This window comes from Lipophrys pholis (assembly GCF_963383615.2).
Source record: "Lipophrys pholis genome assembly, chromosome: 11".
Taxonomy (NCBI): domain Eukaryota; kingdom Metazoa; phylum Chordata; class Actinopteri; order Blenniiformes; family Blenniidae; genus Lipophrys; species Lipophrys pholis.
Genome location: NC_137631.1, coordinates 19,982,716 through 19,995,185, shown reverse-complemented (window position 1 = coordinate 19,995,185; position 12,470 = coordinate 19,982,716). Strand labels below are relative to the sequence as shown.

Genomic DNA, 12,470 nt, shown 5'->3' with positions numbered 1-12,470 from the left:
CCTCGAGGTTAGAGGCAAACTCGTGACCATATGTTAGCCGGTTTGAACTCCACTATTGACATGTCTGACTGTGGGTCCCTGAGCAAAGCCCTTCACAGCTCCCAGGTGCTTGATCACAACAGCTCCATATATGTGTATTTAAGGTCATCCGCAAACAAGATGGACTAACTGCACAGAAATAATTCCCCAAGGGTTTTAAAAAAGTGATTTGAAAACTTAAATCCACTATATTTTTCTCCCCGGACACATATATTTATACATGTAAAAACTGTGTAGACATTAGCCGACTTATGACGATATATTAAAATATTAAGAACTATTTATATTTATACAATTGATCAAAGTCCTTTTTCCAACAACAGTAAATGTATTTTGCTGTACAATCATTATCCGGACCACTTGACCAGATAATCTGAGTTTAAATCTGATCTGCTTGAGTGTCTTTGAGCAAACTGTTCGTTGGACAACCACAGTTGTTGCTGAAATTGCTGAGTGCGCCTCGCACGGTGTGCGCTCAGCTGGCTGACATGCCTGAAGTCAGGCATCACCGTGCAGATGATATAATGGGGAGGAATGCCAGAGCAGAATGACCAAAGCTAGCCCTGGGTTGACTTTTCGCCCAGCTGCTGAAATGAAACCGATCCGCGTGTCCACGTGTTGTGCCATTTCCATGTCATTTGCATACATGTAAACCGGCCGCGCCTATTGCTCCGCGGCTGCACCGAGCCGCGCCGTCGATTGGCCCTCCGCGGCGCGCGGCAGCAGCCAATGGGAGCGCGGCTCCGCGTTGGTCCCGCCCTCCCAGACACGTTGCCTTGGGAGAAGCAACACGGGCCCGATCACTGGCTGTTCTGCCTCCCCGCTCACAAGCCGCACGTCCAGCACATCAGCTGCTCTCTGCCCGACAGTCCTGCTGGATATACCGCTGAACAAAGGACACCGCAACCCGGTAAAGGTAGGCAAACCTCCGCCCTCCTTTAGAAGAGCCAGACTCCCCCCATCTGATAGACGCAGTGTTTGTTTGTGTGAGGATGAAACACCTGAGATTTTCTTAATCAAAAACCCCCCCAAAAAAAATCATCCAGAGGAATTTCACACAGACGTGGTGATCGACAAAAAAAAGAATAAAAAAAACAACAACTAAACAATCTGTCTCTTGTATTGAAGATTACTCTATTGGTAGTTTGTGCGTTCGACACTTAATCCCATGTGCGTTTCTTTCTTCATATAATCTGAAGTGTGCGTGATGCTAAATTTACTATTGACTGATGATGAAGTCTATTGTGTCTGTTACTCAACTCATCTGAAACCTGCATGTGCGCGGATGCTTCACATCTTTCACCTCCGCGTGTTTTCCTCTTTTTTTTAAACGTTTTTTTAATCCTTCCCGTGGACCGGAATGATTTCCTCTTTGGGGATGAAGGAATAATCTCATAATTAAAAGATCAGAGTGTGTGTGTTTGTCATCTCTAGTTAGGTGCCCCACCTACACAGGTAGGTGGGGGGGAAAGGACACAGACTAGTATTGTGTATATATCCCTAAAAACACACATCTCTCTGATTAAGATTAAAGAGATCTTATTGTTATATTCAAGGAAACTGCAGCATCACTTCTCAGCCTATATTTGATTTAGAAGACAGCAAATAAACATATAAAAGCTCTGGAATAAGTAAAAGACAAAAAATGTCCATGTGTACCGATAAAGCCATCAGCAGCATACCCAGTGGGTATTGGATTTAGAATCAGAAACGACTGCAGGCCTGCGGGGTGTGTTAAAGGCCCGAGGTAATTGAATATTTGGACAAACCCGGTTTGTGTATGTTTTGAAAAAGGGTAAGAACATTGAAGGAACAAGTTCTGGCACTCATTTCATTGATTTTCTAAGCAGAATTGTCTTTTTTTCAAGCAGAGTGAGGAGATGCTTTTATTGATTTCCCTTCTTTAGAAAAACAAATATTTGACAATGATTCTTCTCTTCTGGGAAGTGTGTTCCAGTATAAAACTGTCATGCACACATCGCACTGTTTAAGACAAAAGATTAATCCTGGGAAGAAAATCACACAATTCTTTGTTGTTTTTTTTAATTCAGCTCAAAGCTAGATGTTGAACATTACACAGTCTTAACTTATTTATGTGTTGTCTCTTGTGTTTGCTCCACCCTCCTCTGCAACAAAATAAGATCAGAGGTGGTCATCCTGAGACAAAGAACAGGGGAGCAATTAACTCTTCTGCCATCAAATCTCTCAGGAAACGAGAGACATGGCAGCCGCACACCGTTCAAAACACCCCAAAATACTCACCCTCCTCTAAAATGCTGATCGTACTTCCTTTTATGCGCGAATCGCAGACAAAACACCATAAATAGTCACAAAGCAATTCAGCATCTGTGAAGAGGAGTTTTCATTGACCAGGCGATCTTCCATTGTGAACAAATGGTGCCAGTCTCCCATTTTGTAAAACGTTTTTTTATTATTTTTTTCCCCCCAAGCCCACAAGTGTCACTTGTGTCGATAGGAGGCCTGCAGTCCATTGAGCCACTGGTCGCCATGGTGGCAGACCCCTGCTCTCGCTGAATAAACAAGCTAACAATGTTTATGAATGGTGGTGGTAGCAGCTGGCAGGCCAGTGAGGAAAATACTGCGCTTGGCAACATTTATTTTTGTATTTTTTTATTTTTTTGGGACAATAATTCAGAGAGATAAAGATCAGTTAAGCCCGAGTGTTCGCTCCGTGTTTGCTTTTGAGGGTGGTTGGCCTGTGTTTACTGGCTCAGGTGTTGCATCTGCAAAACAAACAGGTCGTTGTGGTCTTAACAACGATGGCCTCGCCGCCGCCATCTGCTCGGAGGGCTCTGCTGCCTCTCTGCCTTCATTCATGTCTACTTTCTGGGAGGATTTAGTTTTTAGGCAAACCTGCAGTGTTTTGCTCCAGGACAGTGGTTTTCAGAGGGGCGAGCCCCCTCTTGGGGGTGCCAGAGAGCTTCAAAGTGGACACCGTGGCTGGAAATATCTGTGGGTCAGGGGAATGCCATTTCTGAGGATTACTGTTATTCCTTTTTGATTTTTGAGAAAAGAAAAAAGAAACAAGTGAAGGGTTAAAATGTTAGCATTTTACAAAAACACATTTGAAATGGAATTTGTTTGGAAGAAAAGGAGCTCAATCAGTGTAATAGTTATAATAACAAACAATATAATAGTTTACCAGACATTGCACATTAAGTTCATGTTTTAATGGCTGCTGACAGCCAGTAGCAATACCTTCTTCTGATATGCAAAACACCAGGAAGTCCTAAATGAAATGAAGACGAGGCATGTGCAACATGAATCGTGGCGGTCACAATGTGGTCGAAGGTCACATTTTGGGAACGCTTGTATGAGGCTCGTTCAGTGAGGTTTTATGATTGCAAAGTTGTAACATGCAACCTCGTGCCGACTGTTTCTAACCTTGTTTCACCGGTAACCTTGTCTTCTTCTCTGCCAGGTCAGTGATGGTCAGTGCTAGTTAGAACCTGCAGCTGAGGATGTCTGCTACAGATTCGGACAACTCCATTGACTGGCTGGCGAGTGACAATGAGGAGAGCGAACAGGAGTTTGACTGTTCCAGTAAGCGCAGCAAGGCCGAGTCTTCGCCGTCCCCCAGCGCGCCTCCTCACCTGGGCCTGTCCGCCGGCCGCCGGAGCGGCGAACTGAAAGATGGCGACAGCGACTGGAGCGAGGTCTCCAGCCGGGGATCGCCCGGCTGCACGGGGACGTGGGACAGAGGAAGCGCGACTGGACTGTGTAAACCACAGCAAGGAGGAAAACTGAATGGCAAAAACGCCCAGCAAGCACTGAAGAGACCTCGCGGCTCCGAGGAAGAGGAGTGCAGGGAACGGCAGCTCAACACGTCAGAGAGAGACCGGCTGTTCAGCAGAAAGGTGAGCTCCCCTCTGACTCATGTCTGTTTTTCACATGGGGTGGTTGACACTACGAGAGAAGCTAGAGCATGCCCTATCCCCTAGTTCGACTCCCCTGCTGGTTTTCGCAGGGTGCTTCCTACATTTCATTTCCAGTAAAGGCTCCCCTCCCCCAATAGCTACGTAAAGGGTATTCATCATGCTTTTCTGAAGTACTTGAGTCATCCTGCTGTAAATCAGTAACCTCATATCAGGCTTAATCAACATTTCAACAAATTCAGAATCGGTTGGCTGAAACCGTTTTATTCATTGACCTAAAATCTGAATATTTTTTCCAGTGTATGGAGCTCCAATGCTACATCCATCCACTGTCATCAATCTTGAATGGTCTTCGTTCAGGGAGATACAAAGAAAGTAAGTGCCTTTTTTGTTTTGAATCTCAACATATCAATGCTGTTTAACACAAGTATTTCCTGAAGGAGCCTCTTTGTGTCCTCCTTTGGCTTTTTTTTCTTTTTCTTTTTTTCTCCTTCCTTCTTCTAGTTTTTGGAGACGGACAAAAAACAATAGACTGCATAGACAGCGTGCCAATCTTTGTGGAATATGTGTCCCTGAGATTTGAGTGTGAGATGTCTGAAACCTGCATTGTTGTAGGACTATCAAGTAACCACAACTATTCCTGTGTGTGTGTATGTGACTGTGACTTTTATGAAAGGCCTTGTTTTGGGTGAAAGTTCACTAACTGCCTGCACTGTTTTTGAAAGTCCTTTTTGAGCAGTCAGATCACTTTTTTTTTTTATTTTCCACATTGCGAGGGAGATAGTGCCACAGTTCAGCCATCTTCAAACATACATACTGTATGTACCCCCCCCCCCCCCCACCCCCCATCTCCTGCAAAGCAGCTGCTGTGTGTAGCTGTCAGAGATGCATTGTAATGGCTCTTTGGAAGATAACCTAACGTTATGATAAGCTCTGAAACTGCTTAGTTTGTAATCTTGTTCTAACCCGGACATCGGGTGACCTAACACTTCCTGGCCACTCAAACTGGAGCCGGTTCCTCACTCGTACGCACACACACACACACACACATATCACACAACCCATCTGCCGTACAGACTCAGACCTGCTGTCAACGCGGCTCGTGTGGCTCATGCGGCAACTTTCTTCTCTTTCAGGACTCAGCAGTTTCCAAGAGAGTGTTGCCATGGACAGGATCCAGAGAATCATGGGTGTCCTGCGGAACCCCTACATGGGGTAAGTGTCCTCAGTGTGACCCACATACTGCCCCCCACCCCCACCCCTTTTCCTCCAGTATGAGTTCTGGTTCTGAATTGGTTGTATTGCCTTGGTTGACCTTGCTAAAGGTTGAATGACCCGTTTTCATTCCAGTGGGGGGAAAAAACTGTCGAATATATTTTAATTCTCCCAACAGTGATGTCAGACTACACTGCATCTTCATATTCAAATCCTACAAGTCAGCAGTGTGGTCTCCTCACAAATTACTGTTGTCTGTCTTTACAGGACTTTGTGTCCAAGCTAAAGCGTTGTTTTTCTTTCTCTAATAATTGGTTACAGCGTTTAGGCTGATCACAATATTCCCACACATGACGTCTGCAAGAAAAATGGCGCCAGAGGTGCACCGATAACAAAGTGCCGCTTCACTGGCAGTGAAACCGTAAAGAATCTATTCTAAAATGATGCCTTCAGACTGGACCTCATACGACCAACACTCAAAAGGGTCGTATTGTTCAACACTTAATATTAATTGATGTATTTTCCGACGTGGGTGTGTAGCTCATGTGAATGCAAATAAACGTTGAGGCACATGCTGTCTGTGCACCATCCAGGCAGAAAGAGGCTTTCTAAATGCTCCCGCCGTGTGCAGTTGCAAACCAGGATTTGAATCTCAACTGAAATCCATTTTCCAGCAGGGAATTACAAGTGCTTTAAATGTGCTTCGCTATCAGCGGGTCAAAGTGGTCTCCATTTTGTTTCTGACACATGGCTCACAGCAGGTTACAGCCCCCCCCACTCACACACACACACACACACACCTTCAGGATAAATTTACTGCAGAGATGGCTGCGTCTCACTATAGCTGGGCATCTTGTTAAAAATGTATCAGGCTCCACTGTGGGAGCTGCACACTTGTCTGCTTGATTAGCTCTCCACTAGCCAGACAGTATAATGGAGTATGATATTACCCCTTTAGAGGAGAAAGTCCTTGTCCCTGTAATGTGATCATTTTGCTGTTTTACACTTGCAAACAGCAGCCTTTCTCCTTTAGGTCATTCTTTGTATGTGCAAATTAGAACGCAGATTTTATTTTTCTTGCATTATAGGATGAGAGAAATTAATCTGGCTCATATTGTTGAGGTATTTGTGAACCTTACTGTCTAAAATCCTATCGGAACAAACAATTTGAGTGGCTGGGGTCACAGCTTCAGGGGTGTACACCTTACTCATTAGGTCCTTATTTGAATAAACACCTCAAAACGCTGTGCTTAACGATGGTCGTATGAGTTGGTGCTGAATTATCTTATGTATGAGTTTTTTTGACACTGTCATGTTTGGTAGGAGCTTTTGAGTCACTAATAAACATCAATTGGCAGTAAAACTCCATTCTGCACAAGTAACTTATTTATCCTCACAGTTAAGATGCAAATTTATAAATGAATAGCAACTATGAGGTGGGGGTCGTCCGCCTCTGGCTTTGAGTAACATGAAACCAGTGATTGTTCGCTCTACTGTGAGCAGAGCTCGCAGACAGTAAACACAGTCATTGGAGTGCTAAATTGAACAAATTGTCCGAGATGTATGGTGGCGTTCACGAGCAGTTAGACGGAATTCAGTTTACTTAAAATCTCAAATGGGGGGGGGGGTTGTGCAGGGTAGCCATTCTGCTCTCGACACTGGCGATAATGCCCCGCTGTCGCTGTGCAGCATTTGCATCAAGGTATAAGATGTACGACAAACTGCGGCCGAGTCTGGCACAGACTAATTGGAGCCCTCACCCGCCAGCTGCTTCCTTCATATGGGAGACAAAGAGTGGGTGTGGCAGCCTCCCTGCAGACGGCCGGGGCAGAGGCTGGAAGGTTGGACTACACCCCCCCCGCCCTACTCCTGCTCCGTGTTGCCAGCTGGCGGCCCCTGCAGCGACACAATGGCAGATAGGATCAAAGTGACTTTTTTAGCAGTCACTGTAGTGGATAATCTTTCACATGAATTTAACATGCTCTGAATGAAATGCAGCAAGAAAGTCCTGATCGTATGACACCAGCTAATCCCCCGCCGGCCATCTGGTTCTGACGAGTGGGAGTTAATGGGACGCTGACTGCGCCCACCTCCACAGAAAACTGCTTCAGCGAGTTTATTTTCACAATGACGCTGCCGGAGACAGCGTTGTGGCTTTGGTGTTTATATTTAGAGGCGAGCGGGGCTATTATACATCAGGCCACGTGTGAGCTCCAAACATGTGAGAAATGTACTTACCACAATTTTCCCTCCCTCTCATGGAGTGCAGGCTTAGCAGAGTGAGGGCGCGTGTTCACTCGCTGTTCAAAGATTGCGTATTTCCTGCGCACGTTTAATGGAGAGATAAGATTTCGTACAAAACGCTGGCAAGAGTTTTGGTAGATTACTCGAGATCCATGCATGAGCGGGCTGAATAAATGTTCCTCTTTGCTTCTTTTTCGTTTTTCAGGGGGAAGTATATTAATATCATTCTGAAAATGGAGGAAATGCTGAAGAGCTGGTTCCCCAATGTAAAAGTCCAGGGCCAGCTTGATGTCACACACACAGAAGAAGCGATCCCCACCAAGAAACTGAAGGTAAGAGTGTAGAAAGAATAAATAAATAAAAAAACAGAACTGTTGTGTAAGAGCTTCTCAGTCAGGCAAGGCCTGCTGCCAAGAACATATGGTGACGACACAGTGAAAGAGCGACTAAAATATCTGTTATTATTTAATCACAAGTCCAGGACGGGGAAAGGAGGATTAAAAGCTATTTTTGCTGAAGGTATTACTGGAGTCTCAGGTTCGCTAAGAACAATGACGGAGGAGAAAAGGTAATTTTGGAGGAGTGTCCCTGCGGGGATAAGACGGGTCAGAATACACTAGAACATTCTTTCACATTTAATTGGTGAGGATTTATTTCTGTGGCTAATCGTGACACACCCTCCTCAGGAACAGGAATTTCATGTTCCTTTTTTTTGTATTGACTCCAGAGAGGGTGTATACTCAATTTGTAAGTGTTGAGGCTGTAAACTTTGCTGCTCCAGTCAATATGTTTAATATTAATAAAGAATTTTAATTGCCATCATAATATGAAGGTCGCTTAGCGCGGCACTTTCCTTTCTTAGTCTTTGAAGTCAAGGCAAGTTTATTTGTGCGGCACATTTCAGCAATTCAAAGTGCTTTGAACAAACAAATGCAGGACAATAAGTGAAGTGACTAAAAATGAGGAAAGAGAAAAATATGAAAGCATTATTTGGGACAAAAAGCAGCGAATAAAATCATGAAACGCAAATAGTCACTTTCAGAGGTGGAAAGAGTACCGAACATTAACAGATTATAAAATGAAGAAAATACTTAAGAGATTAAAAAGATATTTAAGTAAAAGTACACAAAAGTGACTTTTCTGTTTTGTTTCAAATGACCTTGTTTTTATCCTTTTATTGCATTGCAATTGGCAGGCTTTTGTGTTTAAGATGTAGTAGATGTAGATGTCTATTATTCTGTTTGTACATTTGAGTTGATGACTTGTCAATACTAATCAAAACAAAATATTTGTCATTAAAGCACAATTATCCAAAAATACTACTCTATTACAGCAGTTTATTTTCAATTTTAATGTATTATTTCCAGCTAAAGAAACGTTAAAAAGATTGTGTACAAGGTCAACAAGAAGTAGCAGACTGAGACTCAGTGAGTCTCTGAACACAGTGTGAAATACGTCTCTCATGAAGACATCAGGAGGAAAATAATTATAAACGTTGGACATTTGTTTGATAACCAGAACAAAATGGGCTTTTTCTGTATTTGTAAGAATTCTTCTTACCTATTTTTATGGCCATACCATGCGTCGATGTTGGTTTTTAGTTTTCATGCCAACATGTGACTAAAAAAAATAAATCTGTCTCACTTATAAAAAATGATACAATGTTTTTTTTCAGATCAAGTATTTCGGGAATTTCTTGATCTATACGGGGTTTTTTTTTTTTTTTTTTTACAGAATGTAACAAAAAGCCTTATTAGAAGCTGATTGTAGGGAGCATGCAACATCCGGAAAACTTAATCCTTAAACTGTTGATGATATCTAGGACATTCAAAAACTATCAGCAAGCAGAGAAATTAAGTTTCACACTTCTACTAGTGATTGTGGTTGCCCCAGGGACTTGTACAAGATTCACCAGCGTGTCTCTCGTCGGTAACATGAGCTACTGGGCAATGTCAAAAACACACAGTAATACTGAACAACTGTTAGATATTGAAGGCCTGAAGCACTCACACATTGACTTGATTCAGTTTATTATGACTGGAGAATTGACCAAATAGGTCTTGGAATGAGTTAGTTTCAGTTTGTTTAACTTTTATTTTTTTTTGTCCCCCATTTCCTGCAGCTCTCTCCAGCCACCATTGCTGCAGCAGCGAGCCCCGTCCCTGCCAGTGACCCACCGGCCGGCGCCAAAGCCCTGAGAGTCACGGACCTCACTCCTCCTGGAGCGTACTCCGCCAATAACCTGAAGTGGCTCCACACATCACCCATCTGCTCCCTCACAGCAGAGCAGGCCCAGGCTGGTCCCAGGCACCTGCTGCCCCCCAGAGACAGAGACCTAACGCAGGACAGCGCCGTGTCCTCCAGCACAGACGGCAACACTAAGACTGACTCGGCGCCCCGCGGCCCTCCGCCGGGCAAGATTAACGCCCCCTGTCTAGAGAGGCTCCTTAAATCGACAGACAGCATCGTCACGCGGAGGGGGACGGGGGGTTTGATGGACAGCAGCTGGTCCTAGTCCACGCAGAGGGCGGGCTGTCCGGCTTTTCAGCAGCACACGGCCCAGCCTCGCCTTGTCCACCCTGCCGGGAGCCAGTCAGCTTGCTTTGCCCATTCCAGCCTTTCAGGAGCGACGGGAGCCTTTAAAAGGGATGTCACCGATTCCTCTTCAGTGGGGAAGGAGTGTCGACGAACATGTTGTACTCTCTCTGTTTGGCAACGTGCCCTCTCTGACATGACAAGTGTCTGCTTTACTTCCCTTCTGTTGACTTATCCTTTTTTGGGGGGGGGGGTTTGTTTGTTTGCACTCTTGAATAGCATGTGTGAGAGTTGGAAGGATAGATTTCATGTGGCGAGATAACCAGAGCAAATATCTTCACAACTGATTTGTTCCCACTGGCTTGTAGACGTTAACAACACGGTGTGAGTATCTGTGAAACTGCCGTTATGCCTGAGAGGGAAAGTTTGCGCTGGAAGGAAGGATCCTCAGCCATGTCGGTGGTCTACATACTGATGCGCTGGAAAATAAACAAAAAAAACCCAAAACAAAACGTGCGTGAAATGTGACGTTGGCCTCCTCCACCTCCACCACCTCCCATTGACTCCACTTTTTAGGTTTATCGATGTGACTGTTACTCATTTGTATTCTTTATAAATAAGTCTTTTTGGTACAACTGTTCTACCTCAGCGAGCACCACGTCACGGTTAGTGAGTAGGAATGTGAACACTAGGCTCAAAGTCTGGACACCTCACCAGATGCGCGGTGGAGCCGGCGGTCTCCGACAGCCGGATCCACGGTGCAAGTCGCTTCATGTGTACAAACAGAGGACGCTCTCTCTCTCTCGCTGGGGATGCTCCTGTGGCCTGACTGGTGTCCTTGTAAAGAATGTCAACTGCAAATTTCTTTCTTTCTTCCCTTTTATTTTTTCTCTCCTTTTCAGTCTCCCAGTAGAAGGCGAACAGTGCCTGTAATGTCAAGCTGTGCCTGTAAGCCGGTTCAATAAAGAGAGAATCGTTTAGTATACCTGCTCCTCCGTGGGATGTACAAATCAGGAATTCTCGCTCTCCTGCCATTTTCCTGTATCCAGTAAATTATTCAGATCTTGCCAACTACTTTCTGTGGTGGAGTAGAACATTTGACTATTTTATTTTGCCACAGAACTGGACAGCGCGTATGTTCGACCAGCAGAGAGGGACAAGGTATTTTGTCTGTGTAAATCTTAGAAACAAAAGGTTGTCATTTTACCCTGAAAAGTGGCCTTTATAGTGTGAAATTTTATACTTTCAAAATAAATGTGGTTATATTTGTTTGATGCAAAAAAAAATGACTGCGTTTGTTTCATTGTGTGTTTTCCTAATGTTAACCTGCAAAGGCAAAAAAAAAAAAATTTCCTTTAACACAGGCTTCACTCTGGACACCTTCTTGTGCAAACACAGACAGACAATGACATGCATTAACATTCACACATGATCAATTCAGAATCATCAGTTAAACTTTGAGCAACTGAGGGCAAATATACAAATACAAACAAAGCTTGGTCGGATGGAAATGTTGAGTTTTTCTCTAAATGCTTCAAACTTCATTTACAAAGCTCCCCTCAGCCTGAACTCGTACCAGGAGTCATCTAGCTGTGAGGTGAGAGTGCTAACCACTACACCACTTATTATATTCTACAGTTAAATCCTGGTTCAATTGATCAGAAATGCAGTGCATATATTATCTTTGTTCACTCACTTCATGTTGATTGAAAAATTCACAAATGATTTATAAAAACGGGAAAGACAAACTGTCATGATAGTCTGTATGAGTAAAAAATTTTTATAAAAATGGCCCATTTTAGGTCTCAGTACTGCATCAAAGAGCTCCAAAGTGAGGGGCGCCGGCTCATATATATCATATTTAGACCAATTACAGGGTGACTTGACAGGGAGCACTCAGTGAGCTTACTTCCTCAGAGAATAATAAGATTAATTGTTTGTAGGAGTGTCATTTCCAGTACTTTAGTTCTGCAGCATGGATGAAGTAAATTGATATTGCTTCACATTTCTCAGGAAGTGTTGCCATTGTGGGGTTTTCATAAGTATGTATGCAAGACTGGTGAGACCAGAAAGAGGAAAATCTATTGAGAGAAACCAAAAAAATCCACCCTGTGGTACAGAGAAAAGACACTTTTGCCTGTGTGAAACTTTGGTCAGGAAAATGTAAGAAGCAACTATATCTTCATAATCAACTCAGTTAAATCCACTTGTGAAGTTCCAAGTACCTTAGGAAAGTTTTCTGTTCTTTCTCTCTGACCTTGACTAAAGAAAGTACACTTACACAAATCCTTAAAGCCATCTTCTATATGCTTTTATCCAGCATTGTTTCACAGAGGACATAAGTGCAGCCTACTCCAGGCTCAGGGAGAACATGCAAACTCTAATGGAAGAAAGCGCCCTGCATATCACTCCTGCCAACAATGACTCTAATTCATGACTTCAGATGCAAGAATGCTGCCCTCTGTCGGTACAGAGAAGAACACTACAGGTCATTGGGTAACTTTAATGCAAATGACTGAGAAAAATTCTTTTTTTTTTCTT

At 43.7% G+C, this 12,470-nt stretch overlaps 1 protein-coding gene across 1 annotated transcript; it reads left to right on the top strand.

The window, feature by feature from the left end:
• The first annotated feature begins 797 nt into the window (after positions 1-797).
• ciartb (circadian associated repressor of transcription b) lies at positions 798-11,207 on the top strand. The gene is made up of 6 exons (XM_080475903.1): positions 798-955; positions 3,482-3,917; positions 4,235-4,310; positions 5,072-5,150; positions 7,600-7,726; positions 9,517-11,207. The coding sequence occupies exons 2-6, from the start codon at positions 3,522-3,524 to the stop codon at positions 9,907-9,909; spliced, it is 1,071 nt and encodes a 356-aa protein (XP_080332029.1). The 5' UTR covers positions 798-955; positions 3,482-3,521; the 3' UTR covers positions 9,910-11,207.
• The last annotated feature ends 1,263 nt before the right edge of the window (positions 11,208-12,470 follow it).